Here is a 22494-nt window from a genome sequence, read left to right as displayed (position 1 = left end):
AAGGAGAGGGGAGAACATCCCGGAGACAGAAGAGAAGGGCAGGCACTTGCCGGCGAGAAGCAGTTAGCCCAGTTCTGGGGACTGTGGTCCTTAGGGGTGGCTTAAATCCCCAAAGGGGTTTAAGTAACAGTGTCCCAGGAGCAACTCCATCTTCAGGTCATGGCCTGAATCCAGAGTTTGAAGAGCATTCTGGGATTTTTGACTGAAGGCCTCCTTTCTTTGCCAAATCTAAGACAGGGAGGACCATGCAGAGAAGGCGAAGCCCAGGTACCCCCAAAATTAAGTCAACAAAAATCTACTCTAGAAGTCACTTGGGTCATCTCCCTGACTGTAGGCAGGTTTCAGTTAAACTAACTGAGACAAAGGAATCTGTTGTCTCCTTCAAGTTTTATAGAGAAGTAGGTTTCAAGTGGGATAGGCTTTGAGCTAAGACGCAGCCTTTTTCTTGAGCTCCTGGCAAGTCCAACCACCCACGGAGAGTCCCTCCCTGCACTCTGACCAGTCTGTGCTGGTCTCAGACGCAAGGCCCTGATGCCAGGCCCTTGCCTGCTTAGTTACCCAGCCCAGAAGGTCCAGAGGAGGTGAGGTTCACTTACATGGCACCTGGTGATAGGGACCTCCAGGACAGTGGTAATGACAGTTCCACGGAGTGTGTGGGGGAAGGATGGGAGGCAGCCTCTGTGCACACGCTGGGATCCTCTGAGGTTCAAACTGAGGGAACTCTCTGGAGCTGAGTGGTCTGGGGAGGTCCTGGGGGTAACACACGGAGGTGAGGGGCAGGGGCCTTTCTAGCTGCCTGAGGCCCAGGACATCCAGGGGCTGGGAATCATACCCCGTGTCTATCGTAGGCAGATCTGGAGCTGCCCGGTTCCTGTGGGGTCGGGGCTGCTGCACCATCTCTTGGCTCCGGCTGGGGGAGTCTGCTGAGGCATTAGGTAAACTTTGGTCTGATTTGTCTGAGTCATGGCCAGTGTCAGGAGAAGCTGCTGAAAGCTGAGATCCTAGCACTTGATTCCGTTTTTCCATAAATGAAAACTGATGCTCCAGAGGGAGGCCTCCAACCACAGACTCCGGCTCCTGCTCGCTGGCTGCGGGGGAGCCCGAGGGAAAATCTTTGCCCGGGTCTGGGTGTCTCCTCCAGAAGCTGTCTTCACTCTCCTCCAAGATTTTCGCACGCAGGCAGGTGACCTGCTGCGACACAGGCCGTAGGTGATTGGAAAGTTTCAAGGGTGGCTGAGCCTGAGAAACTTCTTCTGAGGAACTTTGAGGGGTTTGGGGCGCCGATAAGCTGTTGGGCGCCATGTTCGTCAGATTTCGAGCAGGTGGTTCTGATTCCTCTTCCAGGGAGTAGTGTGGGATTGGTTTCAGTAACTGACTTGGGTATGGTTCTGATTCATCAACCTCCACAGGAATGCTTCGGTTCATTCTAGTTTCTGGAACAAGAGAAAACATGCCACAGCCTTAGAAGACAGATCATTTCTTGGAGTCCCTGCTTTATGACCTTAAGGGACCTCATTCAAGATGTGGTTTCAATTAACAGCAGTGTGACACCAACGTGCTTCAAAACCCCAGTCGCATGAAGCTGTTCTCTTATTCTCCAGCAAAAGCTCTAATCCTTACTAAGATATTTTTATATGGAAGGCGATTCAAAGGATGTGACTGGACAGTCATGTGGTGGACGGCACCACGGGCGGGGTGGGGGGGGAGGTGAAAATCATCAGCAAGTACTGAGGAAGGAGACATGATCACGTGGGCTGTTTCGTGTGTGCATGCAGATCTGTCCGACACGTGTGCAGGATAGACACACAAGACTTTGGTGTGTTAGTTGCCTTTGAGCATGCTGTTAAGTAGGGGAGAGTTTTCACCTTTTAAACTTTAAAAACTTTGCTGTGTGGCCATTGCCTAATCAAACACACACACTCACACACACGCACACACACAGAAAGAAGAAAGCGTGAGTTTTTAAAAAGCACTAGAAAAAGGTCATAGTGACATTTTCCACTTAACAGCTATAGATTGTTTGCAGGACTTAATTCCCTTTGGCCCTATGCCTGCAGTTAAGGTAGGCCTGGCCATCTGGCTTGTGATATACGAGCCGCCCACGGTCCCGGTAATATTGGTTATACCGATAACAACAGAACTCTTAGTCAACATGACAAAATGAGAGAGGAAATTAGCCTCCCCTTATCACGAGTTTGGTTGAGATGATGCCCAAGGATACCCAGACTCCAGGGGAAGACAGGGGATAGGGAAAAAGAGCACAGGAGTGACCGCAGGCCTGTAGAAGGCTCCAGAGCAGGTGGAGGGGGAGGGAGACCGTGAAGAAAACATCCCAGAGGTTTTTTCTATGCAGGCCTTGCACACAATGTACTTCACATATCATTACCGGGTGGTAATGCTGGTGGGGGACTATTAAATGCATGTTCTGGGTCCATTTAGAATTTCAACCACAAACCTTTCCTGAGGGCTTGCTGGGCCTAAAATCATGATGTATGTCAATTACTGCCCTAAGACAAGTTTTGAAAAACATGAACTCGCCTTCTCTTGAGCCCTGTACCCAATTCAATGGCAACCAGACAGCAAGATGCTCCCCTCTGAGCAGAGGGGGGACCAGCAATTTCCTCCCAAATTTATCTTCACTGCCTATAGGCAGATCCCCCCAACTGCCCCTTCCCCCTCTCTGCCAAGTGAACACTAACCGGTCTCTTCCCCTCGCTTGGTGACAAACTTACCCATCTGCCGCAAAAAACCTTTGTACTGTTCTTTGGCACAAAAGAAAACTCTAATTTTCTAATTAATTTTCTAAGTTTCTAATTCCTGGCTGGCCGTCCCTCCCTGCCTCGGGCTCCCCCTTCTCTTGCCTGGCTCCTTTCTAAGCAGTCTAGGTGGTGGGTGCCACTTGCCCCCTGGACTCTGCCAAAAAAAGAGACCTCATCAGCTACATTGATTAGACCTTGTAAAAATCAACAGGAACCTACCGCAAACACAAATATTTCAGCAAACAGCTGCAATACCAAATAATTACTTTTGAAGGCTTACCACTGTTTTCCTCTCTTTCCTACAATTTGTCTATAGCTATGACATTGGATAGGCCATACAACATGCTTTTCAGCGGGTCAGGAAACAAAAGCATTTTCTGAGGGGCTGGCGGAGGGCTGTGTCCCATCTCGTGAGCATCTGTGGGCCCACAGCTGGATGGGAGGGCAAAGAGATGCACCAAGGGAGTCAACCGGCAAAAGGACTTCGTCCTGTGGACTGCTTCTTGCTGAGATTCACTTTCATTGCCCACACTTCAGAGGCCACTGTTGACATTTTCCCTGGGTTTTTAAATACAAGTATTCCCCTAAAAAGTTGCAAATTCTCTTCCAGCCGAAGAGCCTTTCAGGGGCTTGGTGGAAGCTCATGAGAAAGTGGACAAGTGGGGTCATCCCACATAACCAAAATTTTAAGGTCTATCTTGCAGCGGGGATTCTACAGTTAAACTGGACTGAAAAGGAACAAATGGCCGCTCGGATAACAGTGCGGATGCCGTGGTGAGGAACAGCCTCGAAGGAAAGCTATGGGGTTGGTACTCCGTAGAAGACAGAACAGACCCAGATGTTTATACGTGTGGCTCTCAAGTATGCAAGCAGAAAATCACTACTGAACCCGACTATGTGTCCAACTCTGTGTTGTATATCCTCCTTCTGAGGCATGAGCTGAAGTAAACATTTTTTAATAATAAGTGATACCTACAAGTGATATAAAATTCAAGTGTATAAAAGGGTATACAGGGAATAGTAATCAAAAGTATTTCTAAGGACTTAAAAGCATTATTCCTACCTTCATGTTGCTTGTGATCCAGATCAAGAGAGAAAACTAATGTAGGAAATCAAAGGCCTGGGGCACCTGGGTGACTTAGTGAGTTAAGCCTCTGCCTTCAGCTCAGGTCATAGTCTCAGGGTCCTGAGATTGAGCCCCACATAGGGCTCTCCGCTCAGCAGGGAGCCTGCTTCCCCCTCCCCATTTACCTGCCTCTCTGCCTACTTGTGAATTCTCTCTCTCTCTCTGTCAAATAAATAAAATCTTTAAAAAAAAAAAAAAAAAAAAAGGAAGTCAAAGGCCCTACCTCAGGGCCTTTGCACTTGCTGTTCCTTATTTTCTGAACACTCTTCCCCCACATATCTGCATGGTTTGCTTCCTTTCTTCTTCAGGCCTTTTTACTCAGCTGCACTTTCTCAGTGAGGTGCCCTGGTCACCCTCTCTACAATGGTTACATACCCTTCTCACTCCCTGTCTCTCTTCCCTGCTTCACCATCCTCTCCAGCAATTAGCACCACCTTACATTCTATAAAATGTATATTATAAATACAAATATCTAATACATTCCTTATTTGTTTATTATTTCTCTCCTCCCCCAGAATTTAAACTTCACGAGGGTGCGATTTTTGACTATTGGTCTCATAGTTCTATTCTCACCACCTAGAGCTGTACCTGGCATACATAAATATTTGTTGAATGAAAAAATGAGCAATTCCTGTTCTGGAGAGGGTACAGATCTGAGTAGCTGGAAGGATCACTGACAGTGAGAAGTCAGGCTCCATGGTGGGTAGCAAGGAGCATTTGTGGGCCAAGTACTCAGAGTTCTTAAAATTATATCACATGTAGGGGTGCCTGGGTGGCTCAGTCACTTAAGTGTCTGCCTTCAGTTCAGGTCACGACCCCAGAGTCTTGGGATGGAACCTCATGTTGTTGGGATCCCTGCTCAGTGGGGAGTCTGCTTCTCCCGCTCCCTCTGCCCCTCCCCCTGCTGGTGTTCTCTCTCTCGCAAATAAAGACTTAAGAAAAATTATACCACGTGGGGACCTTTCCCCCTTCCTTCCTTGCTTCTTCTCAAATATTTATTAAATGCTCACTGACTGTCAGGCCCCCAAGGTGAGTCTGGACCATGTCTCAGAGGTCCCATCCATGGGCAGAGTAGACCATGGCCCTTGCTTGCAGAATAAAGGTGATTCTACTACCCAGTGTCGTAAGAACATTCTGCTATTCTGTTCCAGACAGGGGGCTGGTCTGTTCATGCATCCTGAGGGCTTCACCCAAAACGGTAGAGAGTGGGCACGCCTATAGCTCCCACGTGGGCCCCTCCCAGCCCTAGACCCCTACCAGAACTGGCAGAACCAACCCTGCCATCCTCCCCACCCCCAAAGCGTCACAGAGAACAACTACGCATGAATGGCACATCAGAAGGCCACGGGCAGATGAGTGGGTTGTTGGAAATGGCGCTTTTATTTTTGGTCTTTAATGTCAATATTGTAAAAATACTATGCGTTTTAAAAAATCAGTCAATATCTCACCCTCCTAATATTTCCTTTTCTCCTGTTTCACTGCAAGGCTTCTCCACATGACGCCCACATGGTTATAATGCTGGCATGGCCTGTGCTCTAGTCCCTAACCAGGAGTGGTACCTGGAGGTAAGTGGAAAAACCCTGTTTCCTACCGTTGCCCTAGTGAAGAAGGCTCTGGCTCCACAGGGGACCAGAAGGGCTGCCAGCCAGGACCCTGTGAGCCCCAGTGCTGGCAGTGTCCTGGCCAGTCTCTGGCTCCCCAGCATCCTGCCCAGCTCAGGAAGCCTGGAGCAAGCTGGGACCTGTCAGGCCTGGAGGGCGATGGCCCTGTCCACCTCACCTCAGGCCAAATTCCTAGGGGAAGTGAGGGGCTGGAGGCTGAGGGAACTCAACTCAAGAGAGTCTCTTGCTCAGAATCTCTCTTTTGGGGCTCACGATACAGGTGCTCAGGCCCCCCACCTAGAGATTCTGAGGGGAGGTCGGGGCTCCTGTGTAATTTTGTGTAAGTGCCACAGGTAAACAGGTTATCTCATTCTTTACCAAGGGAATGTAATCTGTGCAATTTGGCAAGAACTGTCAGAATTGCTACAGCTCATGCCCTTGGACCTTCATTTCACTTCTAAGAATCTCCTCTACAGGGATATGTGCACCCTGTGTGACCTGACGAGGCTCTGAAGACGGGCCAGGCAGCCTTGTTTGTAAAGGCAAAGGCTAGAAATAACCCGCATGTCCAGAAAGGTTCTGATTTTTTAAAAAACTGTAGTCCAGCCAACAATGACTTATCTGTGTCTTTTAAAAAAAGACTGAGGAGGGGCGCCTGGGTGGCTCAGTGTGTTAAAGCCTCTGCCTTCAGCCCAGGTTGCGTCCTGGGATGGAGCCCCGCATTGGGCTCTCTGCTCGGTGGGGAGCCTCCTTCTGTCTCTCTCTCTCTGCCTACTTGTGATCTCTCTGTCAAATAAATAAATAAAATCTTAAAAAAAAAAAAAAAAGACTAAGGAAGTGCTGCAGGAACTGAGGAGAACTGTCTCCAAGATTTATCTGTGAAGGGAGGAAAAGTAACAAGCAGACAGCATGTGGAGTATGTGGCTCTTTGTAGAACCTAAGATTGGGTATGCCATCTCGTCAGAAATTCCCAACAGTGCTTCTGGAAAGGGAACTGGATGGCTGAGAGAACAGGGGCAGGAGGGAGACTTGATTTCTGGAGCATTTTATTCCTTCTATATCTAGCTAAAGGCTTTAAAAAAAAAAGGAGAAGGAAAAGGAATAGCTCCAGAACGCTTCTGATGGTCACGAAGATTAAGAACCAGTGTGAAGGAGGGAGGCGTTCCGGAAACCACTCCAGGGAAAGAACAAGTCCCTCACAATACAAAAGAGCATTCAGCAGAGGGTGAGAACATTTGCCTGGGGTGGGAATGGGTTGGCACAAGCCCGGAACAGAGGACGGAACAGACGACTAGTCCTAGTCCGCAGCTCACACGACCTAGGCGGAACCAGTTGTAAGTGCTTGGAAGTCTGGTTCTTACTCACTTGAGTTGACCCAAGAGACGCTAACTTTCCTTCTCTTCAATCTCATTGCCCTTTGGACTGTGAGCTGTGGTTCTAGCTCTTGGATTCTGACCACACCTTGCCTCAAATCTGTCAGTGTTCTCTGTCCAAGTCTCTCATTTTGGGCTGCCTCGCCGTCTCCTCCAGCCTGAAACCTTTCTCTGAGCATGTCCACTCTACCTCGAGGAGCCTGATTTCGTAGCTCAGATCTTATCCAGGTGTCAGCAGTGCTGGTGTCCTCTATGACAGCACTCCCTGGTGTCCCAGTCACAGAATCCCCCAGCCCCTCCCCCCTCCCTGCGCACAGCTCTCAGTTAACTCCCTGGAGCGGCCTCCGGCTCTGCTCCTATCTGTTCCCCGCAACCTTCTTGTCCTCCAGCACATCCTGCCTTGAATTCTTTGTTTCTTGAAACAAAGCCTATGGAGACTTCACAACACTATTTTTCTGATCTCATATTTCCTCAGAAAGCTGCTTTTCCTCCCATCAGCCCCACCTCCCTTTGTGCGCGTCTATTACACCCGACCCCAGCGCGTGTGGCAGACAGGTCTCTGTCCGAGCACACATGAAGGGATCCAACGTCCACACACACAGTTAACTGCAGGTTCTGCTTTCCAGATGGACTTACCCTGAATCAACACACAATTCTAGAAAGTAGATAAATACGCAGAATTGAACAGCACAGGCTCTAGATTCAAACTCCCCGTGTTTTAATTCTTTCTCTGCCAGCTGCATGATGAGATGCATGACCTTGAAAAAACGACTTTACTTCTCTGGGCCTCATTTTTCTGGGATGTAAAATGGGGGAAATAACATTTGCTTTACGGGTATATTGTGGGGATGAGAGAAGATATAAGTAAAATGCTGACTCCAGGGGCTGTGAAAGGCTGAACTGGGTAGCTCAGTCAGTTAAGCATCCAACCTTGGTTTCGGCTCCAGTCATGATCTCAGGGCCATGAAACTGGGCCCTGCAACGGGCTCTGCTCAGAGGGGAGTCTACTTGAGATTGTCTTCTGCCCCTTCCCCCACTCATACTTGCTCTCTTTCAAATAAATAAATAAATAACTCTTTTAAAAAAATGCTGACTATAGGGCCTGTCCCATAACAAGCTTTCAAAAAACAAAACCCATCTTGTTACTTTTTTTTTAAAGACTTTTTTTTTTTTAATTTGACAGAGAGAGAAAGCCCCCATAGGCAGAGAGGCAGGCAGAGAGAGAAGGGGAAGCAGGCTCCCTGCTGAGCAGAGAGCCACGGACTGACTTGGGGATTGATCCAGGACCCTGAGACCATGACTTGAGCTGAAAGCAGAGGCTTAACCCACTGAGCCATGCAGGCACCCCTGTTATTACTTTTTTAAAGATCTTATTTACTTACTTGAGACAGCGCACGAGTGGAGGGAAGTGACAGAGGGAATGGGAGAAGCAGACTCCCAGCCGAGCAAGGAGCCCAACTTGGGGTTCTATCCCAGGTCGGAGATCATGCCCTGAGCTGAAGGAAGACAGACACTTAGCTGACAGCCACCCACGTGCCCCATCATACTATTTTTACAAGCGACCTCGTTTTAGAACTTTCTTCTACACTATGTTTACTGGTTTTATACCTCAATGTTAATGCTATTATATGAGCCTAATGGAGACTGTATCTTTTTAGCCAACGTGTGTTTCTGGCACATTCAGTACACATTGTCTCTTGTCTTAAAACAAGCTGGGCCACAGAATAGGTACGTGCTAACACTTGCATTCCTGTTTCACAGAGGCTTAGCTACATTATGTAGCTTTCCCAAAGTCACAGCCAAATCTAACCTACAGATCTCCTAGCTCTTTCCATTAAACCACATAGATCAGAGGCTTGGCAAACTTTTTCTGTAAAGGTGCAGATAGTAAATAGTTCATGCTTTATGGACCACATATGGTCTCTGTCTCCTACTCTACTTTTTAAAATGTTTTTAAACAGCACTTTAAAAATATAAAAACCAGGGGTGCCTGGGTGACTCAGTGGGTTGAGCCTCTGCCTTTGGCTCAGGTCATGATCTCAGGGTCCTGAGATTAACCCCTGCATTGGGCTCTCTGCTTGACAGGGAGCCTGCTTCCACCACCCGCAACCCCCCCACCTGCCTCTCTGCCTACTTGTGATCTCTCTGTGTCAAATAAATAAAAAATCTTAAAATAAATAAATAAATAAATAAAAATATAAAAACCATTCTTAGCAACATGCTGTACTAAAAACAGACCATGGGCCACATTTGGCCCAAGGGTTATAGTTTACCAACCGTTGATACAGACGATACTGACAAATCAATATGTAAAGAAACCTTCCCCTTAGGGTGCCTGGGTGGCTCAGTTGGGTAAGTGTCCAACTCTTGGCTCAGGTCATGATCTTAGGGTCATGAAGTTGAGCCCCGCATGGGACTCACACTGGGCATGGAATCTTCTGAAGATGCTCTTCCTCTGTTCCCCCACCACCCATTTGCATGCTCTCTATCTCTAAAAAAAAAAAAGGGAAGAAAGAAAGAAAGAAAAAAAATCTTCCCCTTTATTAGTAGTAATTGTTAGTGTTCATCGTACATTTACTACATGTCAAATACTGCTCCAAGTGCTTTACATATTTTAACTGATTTCATCCTCACAGCTACCCTATTTGGTAAGTACTATTGTCAATCTCATTTAACAGGTGGGGCAACTGAGGCACAGGGAAGATAAGTAACTTTCCCAAGATCACATGATCAGTAAGCAGCACAGACCGGATTCAGATCCAAGCAGTTCAGCCCCAGAACCCACGCACTCAATAATTTGTTGGTTGGGAGCCCTGACTTGTACAGCTATTTGAACGGAGGAGGGAAGAAGGGGCCTGAAGGAGCTGAGTAAACCCTGGAAGCTTCTAGAATAAGTATGTTTTGTAACCATTCACCTTGAAGCTGAGGAGGCGTGGATACAGGCCACCTGTGTTTTATAAAGGTTTACCAGGCGGGAAACCTGTGGTGGCTTTCCTTCATGCCATTACAATAGAGGACACGGATGAGACTGCATAGGCATCTTGATTTGAGAAAAGCACTTGATTGGATCTCATTAAATTTTAATCATAAACTGAATTCAAAATAAATTGAAAACTGGTTGACAGAGCACAAACAAAGGGTGATGATAAATGGTGATGCATCTAGAGAGGGGATATCTTCCAGGGGACGCCTCTGAGGCAAGGACAGATAGGATTTAATGAAGGTGTTATGTCCCTGGAAGAAGACAAATAGCAGAGCACGAAACAGAGGAAGGGCAGAAGTGAGCAGCCTGAGTAATTAATAAACCACATTACCAGCTCCTAAGTAATCAAGGCTTGTTCTTTACCTACTGCTTGGATTTTTTTTTTTTTTTTTAAAGAATTCTTTGGGTCAACAATGGGGCTGAAGAGTCCTAGAGACACACAACATGAATATTTCAGGTGGACAGAATAAATAAACATATAAATTTACAGCTAGAAAGATCCTCAGATCCAATATGGATCAGATACTTTCAATTACAGAGTCTCAAGGTCTTACTTCATTCCTCAGGGAGGAATTTTTTTTTTTTTAATGAGTTAAAAGTCTAAAAGTCACGTATTAAAAAACAAAAAATCTTTAAACTCATTAATGTTCTTTGTTTATTGCCCAAGTGCATGCAAACTTTCACAATGTCGGTTTGCTCAGTGGAAGCTGGTTTTGAGTGAACTGTTTGGCTCCCGTTCAAATTCCAGCGAATAAATACTTCCAAGTTTACTTGCAGAATTTCCCAGACAGAGAAGTTCTTCCATTTGGTTTGCCAGAGGATTGGAAGCAGTAGTGAGCCCAGGAGACAAGGGAGCATTTACTGGCCCTTTTTCCTCCCCTGCACAGTACGACTCACATCAGGCTTAAGGCAGCACAGCATGACTTGACCTGATTTTGAAGTTGGCCTTGGAGTTCCTCTCAGCTCCTAAACAAGGAGACCACGGACTAATGGGAACGGATGGATTCTGCTCTCTAGTTAGCTGGGGATAAATATTTGGAGAACAGCCTCAAACCAGCCCAGGTTTTTTCTTCGTTTTGTTTGAGATAAGGTTTCTCTAAGCACAGATCTGTGATTCTTAATTTCAGTCCAAGCCCCAGAGAGAAGGAAAAGGGGCAGAAAGGAAAAATCAGGAGAGAAAGATGAGGGGATATTAAGCAAAAATTGAATGGAAGAGGAGAGAGACAACAAGGGAAGTGGGGAAACCCTGAAGGGCATTTTTAAAAATGTGCCCTTTACTGGTGTAGGAGAGAGATTTATTTAAATTGGGATTTTTATGTATTACTGGGTATGAGAAGGGGTAGCTGGAAGGGAAGGGAAAGAATGAAGGTGAAAGGCAAGAGTGTCATAGGTCAGCTAATGAACCAGGAAGAGCCTAGGCGGACAGCTCGGAGGAGGAGCACAGATTAGAAACGGGAGGGAGCCTCAGTGACCCTGGGAGGGGACGAAGGAAAAACACTGGAACCCCCCGAGCGGGAAATCAATGAGGCAGAAAAGAGCCAAGTTTCCCTCATCACTGAGAGACCTGCCAAGACCCCAGCCAGCCTCGGTCTTCAGAGTGGAAGGAAGTGGGACACGCGGGCTGGGGGAGGCCCCGGCAGTTCCATTACCCCGCAAATGGCTCCACTTTAGGGGCCTCATTAGGGACCCAAGCCAAATTGGCACAGCTCTATGGGGTCACCCGGCAGACGAAAGGTGCCCCACCACCTCAGCCCATTTACAACTCAGTACCGCCCCGCGCCCGCTGGTGTCTATACATGCGTGTACGCACGCGCCCCCCGCACGCACGCACCCCCCGCACGCACGCGCATAAAGACCCTTGCTGCAGGTATTGGAGCACATGTGGGATGGCAAAGGCCTGCTGGTGACAGGACACGAAGAATGTGGGGGGGTAGGGACAGCTGGGGTTTCACGAACTAAAAATATCTTGGTGACAACGCACTGAGAAGAAACCGGAGAGGCCCAGGGGGAGAGCTTCTTGATTCCAGTCCTCCGATGCTTTCTCACGGAAGGACAGCAGGATTGTTTTGATAAGGAAATCTGATTAAACATTAGGGGTCATTTCACTGGATCTGAAAGGAATTTAAAGTTTAACGTGCCTCGTCTGTGCTTCTTCCCCTCCCCTCCCCCTCCAAACAGTTGCCTGCAATTCTTACATGTTTTTATGGGCTTATCTAAAATCGCCTGCCATAGAAAAATGGTGGAATTCAGGGTATTTCTGAGCTTTCAATTCTGTGTTGTGTAAAACAGATTTCATTTAGACAAATTACCCACATAATCTGCCTTTCTGAATGCTTGTCAAAGTATGCCTCTCCTCCTATTTTCAGAGCATTTGAAAGTCACTAACTCTTTAATCCTGGGAGAAGCAGACTTAAACATTTTCTGTCTTTGCACCCTGCAGAAGTGGGAATATCCCAGTTAGGAATCTTCTCCCAGACATGTTGGTTCATTGCCCTGACTTCACTGCTAGTCAGCCCACCCCACACAGCGCACAGAGCAGTCACCGCACCATGTCATGACCTTCATCATGAAATGACTTGGAGCCACAACACCAGATTAAGAATGACTGTGGGTGGTCTTTCCGGGTAAAAGTTAGGTTGGCAGCCGGGACCAGTGAGCCTCATTTCAGATAACGGTGCTTCATTATTTGAAAATTTAATGGGTAACTCATCACAGTCGAAACACTGTGACATTTCTGTCCTCTCATCCCGGGGTGAGGGGAGAAAGCCATCTAAGAACATGACAAGGACTATACCTCAGCCTTTCCACAGAAAGAGTCTGGCAATACTTAAAGCCCTGAGTTGGCCCATCTCAGTCAGCCAGGGCCTGCTGGAACTGCACTGACAAAAAATAACTGCCCAAAAGAAATAATAATAACAACGACAACAATAATAAAGTAGTGGTTTGGAAAAGGTTAAGGATTCTGTGTCTGCCAATCACAGTCATCACCCTTACATGGTATCGGGATGTGCTGCACACTTCCTTTCACCTCGGGTTAAAGCCCCCCACCCCCCCACCCCACCTCACCGCACAGTGATTGGTCTGGCCCAGCAGTGGTTTTCAGCTCCAGCTGAGTTGGTAACACAGCCTCCTGGAGCCAGGCGGGTCTGGCCTGCCTTGACTCTGTGGGCAAGTTCACAGGACAGTTCTTCCTGGGGAACCCAAATGGGACATGAACTAATTCAAGAAACCCCCTGTTTTATGTAGCAAGAGCTGATAAAAACGCCTAAATTCCGGGCAGCCCTCACACAGAGCCACGTGGCCTCGCAGCCACCCCCAGTCTCTGGCCCTGAAAGCTGCTTTTACCTTGTGCGTTGAGAGCAGGTGATGAAACAGAAATCAAAGCAGCTTATATGGAAAGAGCGTGAGTACCTATAAAGCGTTTGAGACCCATACAGGGTGCTAGGGGGTAGAAAAGGATTAAGAAACAAAACCCCCTTCCTCAAGGAACTAACCATCTAGTAGCAGGAGGTAAAATTAATATATTTGAATAGTCAGCAAACAAAACAAATCGTCCAAGACCACCCAGTACGGCTACCCCTGTGGGGCTCCCATTATTTTGTTAGAAGGGAATTTAGACAAACTCATGTTAGTTCATTCCCCACACACATTTTATTGATGAAGAAATCCAGGCCTAGGGAAACCAAAGTGAATTGCCTAAGTCACAGAGCCAGCAAGGAGTGGAGTAAGGACTTGAAACCAAGTCTCTTGTCCTCTTTTTTATTAATTTGGCCTCCCCACCCACCCCCCGCCACCCCGCCATCCATTTAAAAAAAATCCCCTATTCTAAGAGCTCATCTTGAACTTGAAAGTCACATGAAGCTTGATTAGATGCTGAGATCAAGTAATAGCATTTCTCCCCCTGTTCTCAGTGCCAGTAAATGTCCCCGCAGCTTGGGAGGGGGGAGGGTAAGAGGAGCTGTAGGGGGAGCTGGCACAGAGCAGAGCTGAACTTCCTGGCCCAAGAATGGGGGGTTGATCTATTCCCTGCAGGAGACGAGGATCAAGAAAACTGGGAGTTTTCCTTCCATCTTTGCCACTGACGTGTCCTGGGGCTGGAAGCCAATTACTTAATTTTTGCCGTCCCCAGCTCCCTCCTTGGAGAAGTGGGGCTGGATCCTTAACCGAAACTTGTGGGGACACTACGTACTCAAACAAATGGTTCCCAGGCAGCTCCGAAGAAAAACACACCCGTGTGCGCACTGTCCTCACAGTGCTCAAAGAGTTAATCTCACTCAGCTCGCCCGTTTGAAATATTAAACCACCAGCACTTTCTCTTCGCCAGAAACTACAGTGTCATTTTCTCAGCCCAAGTCAGTACGAGAACAAGTTCAAGGTGGGGAGGGGAGGGTGGGGGGGAAGGAAGGCAGAACGTTTCAGTAAAGAAGAAAACAGTGTTTGGGAAAATGGGTCAGCAGCTAAAAAGTAAGGCCAGGCAGGCGACCACTCTCAACAACTTACCTTAGCACCACCAAAGACAGACAGACCAGCGGGCAGGGTGGTCGGGCTCTCTGCTTCTCACACTCCACCTTGGCTGGCTCCCGCCTCCCTCCTCCCTCTCCAGGCCCAGGTAAGTAGTAGAACAGGCTCTGAAGCAGGAAGTGGAAGTTGTATGCAAATTTCTAGAGTCTAGGAAGCCTCGGCTGAAAAATCTCCCTGTGGGCAGTGAATCAACAGCCGAGAAGTCACTTTATTTCTTAAAACAGAAACCTCCTTCACTCCCTAGAAAAGGCCACTGACTGACCAATTAGGGTGCATTTCTGCTTCCACCACCCAGCTAAGTAACTGTGGAGGAATGTCCACACTGACCCGGATCTCGGATCTCCGTGCTCCCCGCAGTGCTCTAGCCTCAGCCTTAGAGGGTGCCTGGGGGTGAGGGGGATTGGGCTTGGGTGTTAAGATTGGTTATTCATTAGCAGCTCCAAAGGAGGAGACTGGGGGCAGATAGCTGGGTGGAGTATGAGGCAAGAGCTTCTTAACTATCTGCAGCTGCTTAAAATATCAGCATTTGCTGCCCTTCACCACTGAGGGAGCACTCCCTGCCCACCCCAGTGAGCGTGCACACCCTGCCCATCCACAGGCACGAAAAAGTGACTCCTTTTAAGAAAACACACACATGAACACACCCTGCCCATCAACACGCACGAAAAAGTGAGTCCTTTCAACACACACACACCCACACACCCCACACACAGGCACGTGCACAGGCGTGCGTGTGCACGCTTGCACACATGCAACATACACACTGTCCTCCTCTGGCTGCATTTTTCATGACTTCAAGTTTATTTCTTCTCCTTCCTTCTCCTTATTTAATCAGTAGCCTACAGAAATTATGGTCAAAGTAGACGCTGGACACAGGATGCCAGGGATAGCAGAATGTGATGGGAGCTGTGGCCGCTAGAGCTCTGGAATCAGAGGGATGTGGGTGTGAAGTCAGTGAAGGCACTGGCCGGCGGGTACCACAGCGAAGTGCCTGGGCGGGCACATTGTGCCGCAGATGCTGGCCCTGCCTACTCACTGAAGAGGCCCAAGGCTCAGCCCGCACATCTAGCCATCTCTGCACCCTTGTGCAGGGGACAGATCCTGCAGCATCCCCACCCAGAATGCCAGGTTCTGCTCCAGTAGGTTCCATGAAGTGGGTTCCTCTGCATTCTGCAGGCAGAGGATAAACGGCTTGTTTTTAAAATAAAATATACATGTTGTAGATGTTTGGCTATAGCCTTAAAACAGAATACTATGCAGCTGTGAAAAATCATAAATATGTATGTATGTATTTCTACATTCTAACAGGGAGAAGTGGCTCTGGGATATTATTTATTGAGACACATGATCTCATTTTTGCCACTATATATGCCAGATAAACACATGGACATACATATATAGATTTATGTTTTTTCACTTCTCCTTGGCGTCTGACATACTGACAATCATTCCATGTCTGTCAGAGGAAGAAATTATAAATGTCTGGGAAAATGCATACGCAGACTGTGAAGTGGTTGTCACCTCCAGGGGATGAGACTGAGGGGAACGAGTGAGAATGAAGGACTTTTATGCTATTTACACATAAGGGCTGTTTGAGTCTTTTTTTTTCCAGAAGCATATTTTTTAAAAAGTAGTATTTATTACGGTGGCCTTGAACTTTTTGCCTCAAAATTATAAAAGTTATTATTTTTTTTTTTTTGCTTAGGGAAAAATAGTATTCTCTGTGCGGCAGCTCGTCCCAGGATACTTGGAGAACAGAGACCAAAAGAATGTCAAGGGGAGGAAACAAGGAGAGCCGAGAAAAGGGGCGCTGTGAAAACCGTCTTCATTTTTCTTCCATCCCTTCAATGGCCTGGGAAAAGCCTGGAAGATGCTTCTGTCAGGTACTGCCTTTGGAATACAACCCACCAGGAAGAACAGGGAGAATTTTCTTTTCCATTTCTCTTCCCAGCTCTTTCCCCAGATGGGAGGCCTGAGGGCTGTGTAGGAAGATAACCAGGTGCCGAAGTGCTGCTTTTAATGGCTGTGAGCTGGGCCTTCCTCCTGTCTCTGTTTATCCTGAACAGAAGGGCAGGCACCTGGAGGAATAGGTTCATAGTTCCTACCTGGGGCCTTTGCTGGGGCCCCTGCTGAAAAGCAGCCTGAGGACGTAAACTGTTTAGAACAGTGGAGAGTCCTGTCTGAATGTGCTGTAGGCAGCTACAGGGAAATGTAGACGCAGGGAAAGCGTCAGGGAGTCTGGGAAATGAGCACGTCTGTCCCCCAGGGGTCTCCACTGGTGTTTTCAGACTAATGCATATACCCTTTCAGCTGCCATCACAGGAGAGGGACGCTTCACCAGGAACCCACCCTATGCTACAGGTCAGCACATTTAACCCTCCAGCAGTCCCGAGAAAGCCATTGACTGTCATTCCCACTTGGTCTTCGGGGACTCCAAGGCTCAGAGACATCGAGTAACTTCTCCGGATTTACACAGCTAGTCCATGGAAAAGGATTCCAGAACTGTCTCCCCTCTGGGGGAATGTTACTTCTTGTCCCTTCTTGTTGTATTGTGTTCTGTCCTTCCTGCATGCTTGGGTGCAGGCAGGTATTGTGCTTCCTTTGCACAACTCTTGACAGCACTCAAGAAGAAAAAGAAGATGTAGACACTAAAAGAGTGGCGCGGAGACTGTCGGTCATATGGTGCCATGTGTATACGGGCCTGGCGGCTGCAGAAACAATAACTAGAGTAGCCAAGATGTGGGTCAGTCCTCTCCCTAGGAGGGGACGGTTTGTGTTTGCCAGCTTCAAGAAGCCCACCAGCTTCTTGCAAAAGACATCATTAGATGAAAGTCAGCTCTTCCCACCTCCGTAAACCAAACCAAATAAAGCCATTTGGACCTGATGTTCAGAAACTCTCCACTCTACAGTATTAATTCATGAAAAGAAAAGAAAAAGGGAAAGACCCATTCCTTGGACAAGACTTGAGTTTCCATTTTTAAATGGTATGATTTTAAATGCTAAAAGGGCAGAGTGAAACTAGGGCACACCAGAAGGAATTTCCCCAAGGATGGCCCTTGTTCAGTGGGTCCACTGTGCTCACACACTGTGGGCTTACGCTCTGTGGCATGGTTGAAGGGACAATGGCAGGACGAGAAGAAATACCAGGCTCCCAGCACTGTTCTTCTGGGTATTCCAGTCACCAAACCTTTAGTGAGTGCTTGCCTTTCTCCAGACCTACACTAGGTGCTAGGCATGCTAAGTGAGATTCTCAACGTATTCTTGTGTGTCTTTCAGAAACTGTGTAAAAACGGTGTAAGGTATTTAATAATTAGGTTGGTTACAAAAAGGAGAAAGGTGAGGAGGAGAAGGAGGAGGAGAAGAGAAATCAAGTGTTGGCGAGGATGTGGGGCAAAGGGAACACTTGTACCCTGTTGGTGGGAATGTTAAGTGGTGTGGCCCCTGTGGGAAAACAATATGGCGGTTCTTCAAAAAAATAAATAAATAAAGGCCATATGATCTAGCAATTCCATTTCTGGGTATACCCCAAAGAATTTTTTTTTAATACCCAAGAGAATTAAAAACAGGGTCTCAAAGAGATATTTGTACCTCCATGTTCAAAACAGCATTATTCACAATGCCCCAAAGGTGGAAACAACACAACAGTCCGTCTTTGGATGAGTGGATAAGCAAAGTGGGATCTATCCGTACAACGGAATACTATTTAGCCTTAAAAACGAAGGAAATTCTGACACATGCTACAGCACAGGTGTACCTGGAAGACATCATGGTAAGTGACATAAGCCAGTCAGAAAAGAACAAATACTACATAATTCCACTTGTACAAGGAACCTAGAATAGTCAGATCCACAGGGACGGAAATTGGAACGGTGGTGGCTAGGAGCTGAGCAGAAGGAGGCAAGAAGAGTCATTGTTTCATGCATACAGACTTCTGGCTTTGCAAGAGGAAAGGGTTCTGGAGAGGGATGGTGGAGATGGTTGCACTGAAGTCAATGTACTAAGTGCCACGGAATCGTACACTTAAAAATGGCTAAGATGGTAAATGTTATGTGCATGTCACCACAGTAAAATAGAAAATAAAATAAATAAAATAGAAATCCCCAAAGCAGTCCTGCACAATCGGTTTCGTTCACCTCATTCTCCAAGCGAGGAGAGCAAGGTGCAGAGAAGTTAAGTAGCTTGCGAGGGCCACACAGCTGGGTTTCAAAGCAGAGTGGACTCTTGAGAAAGGCCGCCCTGCCCACCCCTCCACCGAGCTGCCTGGTACCCGCTGGGTGGCCAAGGATGCCACACATATACATGCCGAAGCCACACGGCTTCATCTCCTCTCTGCGCCCTTTTCTTTCTCTAGACCACCATCCTTCTAACGCTGCCTTTCCCAGTGTCCTTATTCTTTCTGCTGCCTTCCCCTCATCAAAAGGTGCTCTCAGGAAAAAAAAAAAAAAAAAAAAAAAAAAAAACCCGAGCACTCGTTTATACCTAAGTTACATGGTGTGAATTTAAATCAGTATGCCACCTCTCTGAGGGGTGCTTGCATTTTAAGCCTCATCACCCTGTATGAGATGAAAGCCTTTGTTCCATATTAAAGGAATTTCAGGCATCAGGGAGAGGGCGGGAAGGATCTGGAAGGGTGGTGGCGACAGGCAGGGCAGAACGCAGAGAAACGCAGTAAATGGGGGAAACCTGAGTCACGCGGTTAAGAAGGGAGATCTATTTTCCGGGCACACTGACCTTTCAGGGCTCGACCACCGTGTGGGGTGTGGATACAAGGCAGGTAGGTGGATCTTCATGTTAAACCCTCCCCTTCAAGCAGGCTCGGTCGTCCGAGCTCTGGACCGCACGCAGTCTTGCTTGGCCTCAGAACTTGCATGCCCTCAAGAGAATCTAGTCGGTTGATTTGCTTGGGGCTTCCTTTGCCTGACAGTTCTCAATGCCTCTGCTCTTCTTGTTATATCATGAGATTCTAGTCTCAAGCCACCGGGTGCCGTAGTCAGAGATCTCTGTGCAGAGAACCTGAGCTTTCACGCCTTTAGTACAAGAGGTCACTTCATATACACATTAACCCGGTAGGTTGTGTAGACTCAAAGGCCAACCATTGGGATGTGAAAGCCTGTCTTCTGGGCGCTCACAACCCAAGACTGGGAATTCCCAGGGAGTGGAACAGACATTATACCAATAGCATCCAGGTCAAGAGCCTGAGCTCTGAGTCAGGTGTCTGGTCTGTGTCCCTATTCCTCCGCCTGCCAGCTGTGTGACCTTCGGGAAGTTGCGTTGCTTCTTTGTGTCCCTTAGTTTCTTAATCTCTGCAATGGGAATAGTAAGACATCTCTCTCACAGGGGAGCAAGGCGCCAAATGTAGCAGTTCTGGCTGCTGTCTTTGTGTGAAGAACAATTTTTGCTCCCCCGGGATGAAGCCTCTTCTTCAGCACAGCCCTTGGTGGGCGAGGGCAAGGGTAGACTTTAGTCCCACTTGCCTCCTCAGCCAGACACAGATGACACAACTAATGACACCACTATACTGTGCAGGCCCGCGGGAGGAGTATGAAGAGATTAAATGATCTGTGGGCTGTGTCTGGCATTGTGCTCAGTAAACACGAGCTGCTATTATAGTAAAACATAGGAACTCTCAAACAAAGGCATAAATCAATCAGAATCAATGATCAGTCAATACTGGAAGGGCAAAAACAAAAACAAAAACAAAACAGTAGATACTACAAATATTCCTATGTGGCACTAAGATGTACTTTCCTGCTACCAGCTGACTAAGGGAGTGTTATATGTCAGAGAATTTACTACAGATCAGAGCATCCGACCACAGGTGAGGACCCAGCTGAGAAAAAACCAAAGGCCCGAAGCACATACCTGGTGAGAGCTTTTGCTTGCCCTGATCCGCACTCTGGTCTGGGGACAGACTGGCTACATCATCCAGGCCCTCTGAAAGCAGAATTGTCTTCTCTCTCTCTAAGCTTCTGCCTTGGTATCCCACCTTCCTGGCAGAGAAAAAAATACAGATTCTTCTCATGCGAGCTTTGCCTACTTGGCAGAATGCATATAGAAGTAAGAGTAAACAGAAGTAGTGATGATAATCTGTAAAAAAGATGTTCTTAGAATTGCATCTTAAAAGCAATAAGGTCAGGAAATTTTACTCGTGTGAAAGTTCCAAGTTGGAGACAGACAAGCAAAGGGGGTCCTGCTGCTGGCTGGCATCGACGCTGACCAGGGAGCCGGAGCCAAAAGACCCTGACAACCCATGAGACATCCTCTCTCTCTCTCTCTCTGTCTTGCTCTCTCTCTGTGTCACACATGCACACACACACGGTAGAGATGGCAGCATTCTGGGGAGCTCATAGGCCCTTTGAGGAAGCTTAATTTCTAGGCACTGGTGTAGCTCAAGCCCTCACACTTTGAATCTTTTAAAAGAAGTCTTACCAGGGCACCTGGCTGGCTCAGTCAGTATAGCACATGACTTGATTTCGGGGTTGTAAGTTCAAGCCCCACCTTGGGTGTAGCAATTACTTAAAAATAAAATCTTTAAAAATAAATATATAAAAGAAAAGAAGGATTACCTGGCATTTAGGTGAGAGACTGAAGCCTGGAGCTAATAACAGCTGGGAAGGAGGTGATGCTTGTCTTCAGCCTTTTTTTCATTAATCAATTCCCTTCATTGGTTCCACGTGTCCTTCTTTTCGAGCATCATCTTCCCAAGAAACTCCTTCCACAGAGGGCCCATTCTATGCCACCTCCTCCAGCCTTCTAGTGTTATTGCCACAAGGCCCTTTGCTCTCCTTAACCCTTTCCTGACACAGATCTGGCCAGTCCCCTGTCTTCCAGTGCACCCCAGGTTCATGAGGAAGATATGGAGTAGGGAGTGGAAGGAAGCTTAGGCCACTTGCCCAAGGCCACAAGGCTCGTGAGTGATGGGGCTGCGATTTGAATTCATGCAGTCTAACTCCAGGCTCTGAGCTCTCTGCCATAAGTCCTCCAAACTTTCGAGATCATCTTTCCTTTAACAAACAAACACCGTGACGTAAATCTGTCTCCCACATCCTGTGGGAAGTCCAGCGCCTCCCCACCATTTCCAAGGCTTCCTGGGCAGTCAGAGTTGAGTTACATTCTCCTGCTCATTCCCACTTAAATTCCCGATTCCTTCAAGCCCTTGCCAGCATCTGCTGGCCTCTCTCCCTGTCTCTCTCCCTCTTTCCCCGAAACACACCTGAGCCCCAGACTGGCAAGTTAAACCAGCTCTTAAGGACCGGGGAAAGTTTGGTCATAACAGAGGGTTGCCATACCACAGCAGAGCTCCGCAAAGAGCCGCAGATTCAAAATGGGACTCGACCATCCGCAGGCTCATTCCTGCACTTACAGGGAGGAGGTGGGAGCCCTTGCTCTCAACCCCCTCCCATGCTCTTCCTAAAGCCGGCTCCTCCGAGGGGCCCCTGTTTAAACTCTGTACCACCCCCTTGGAGAAAAGGCCTGCACGGGATCAAAGAATTCTACGGTCCCTAGAGGAGGGCAGAGGCTCCCTGGGGACACATCCCATTGGCCCCAAGCCTGGGTGCCGGCTGGTGCAGGAGCCTGAGTGCTGAGTCATCTCTCCCCACCTCTGTCCTCCTGCTCCCACCCTCGAAGCCCAAATTCAGCTGCGGTCGAGTAGGCATAGATACACAAGGAGACATGGCAAACTTTCAACTTTCAAATATCACAGGTCATTTGTTTTTGTTTTTGTTTTCGTTTTTTCCCTGGGAAGCCTGTTCATCAGCACACCACTGGCCTTTGGACCCATCACCCGAGCACAGGGGCGCAGCTGGAAGAGGCCAGAGCAGAACTCTCTAGAGCGGTGGTTCTCAGATTCCACTACAGATTGGAATCACCTGAGGGCTCTGACAGGGTCTGTCAAAACCTGAAGTTTCCCAGGTGATTCCAAGGTACCGCCAAGGTTGTGGAGCAGGACGCCAAAAATGTCTTCTCAAAATGTGGTGCACAGGTACCTTGCCCGGGCGTGTTTTTTTTGTTTTTTTTTTAAAGATTTTATTTATTTATTTGACAGACAGAGATCACAAGTAGGCAGAGAGGCAGGCAGAGAGAGAAGGGAAGCAGGCTCCCCGCTGAGCAGAGAGCCCGATGCGGGGCT

The 22494-nt window shown here is 47.7% G+C and overlaps 1 protein-coding gene and 1 long non-coding RNA gene across 5 annotated transcripts in view; one reads left to right on the top strand and one right to left on the bottom strand.

Annotated features, from left to right (window-relative positions):
• Nucleotides 1–21355, bottom strand: part of TRAF3IP2 (TRAF3 interacting protein 2) — a 47141-nt gene extending 25786 nt beyond the window's left edge. Inside the window, exons 1-3 of one of the 4 annotated variants that reach the window (XM_032337988.1) lie at nt 20930–21355; nt 20226–20353; nt 597–1433 (exon numbers count right to left, since the gene is read on the bottom strand). In XM_032337988.1, coding sequence (XP_032193879.1) covers nt 597–1425 — 829 coding nt within the window. In that variant the 5' untranslated portion in view covers nt 1426–1433; nt 20226–20353; nt 20930–21355. Of the gene's footprint in view, nt 1–596; nt 1434–9136; nt 9216–9280; nt 9300–14342; nt 14439–20225; nt 20354–20929 lie in introns of those variants that run through there. The other 3 variants (XM_032337987.1, XM_032337990.1, XM_032337989.1) reach the window with 3 other exon arrangements.
• On the top strand, nt 14339–17882 carry LOC116587485. Its single transcript, XR_004284467.1, has 3 exons — nt 14339–14451; nt 16069–16246; nt 16674–17882. It is a non-coding gene; the product is annotated as an uncharacterized LOC116587485 (long non-coding RNA).
• Nucleotides 21356–22494: the final 1139 nt, after the last annotated feature.

This window comes from Mustela erminea, chromosome 4 (assembly GCF_009829155.1).
Source record: "Mustela erminea isolate mMusErm1 chromosome 4, mMusErm1.Pri, whole genome shotgun sequence".
In the NCBI taxonomy this organism is placed as follows: domain Eukaryota; kingdom Metazoa; phylum Chordata; class Mammalia; order Carnivora; family Mustelidae; genus Mustela; species Mustela erminea.
The sequence above is the reverse complement of the archived record's forward strand: the minus strand, read 5'-3'. Positions and strand labels throughout refer to the sequence as shown.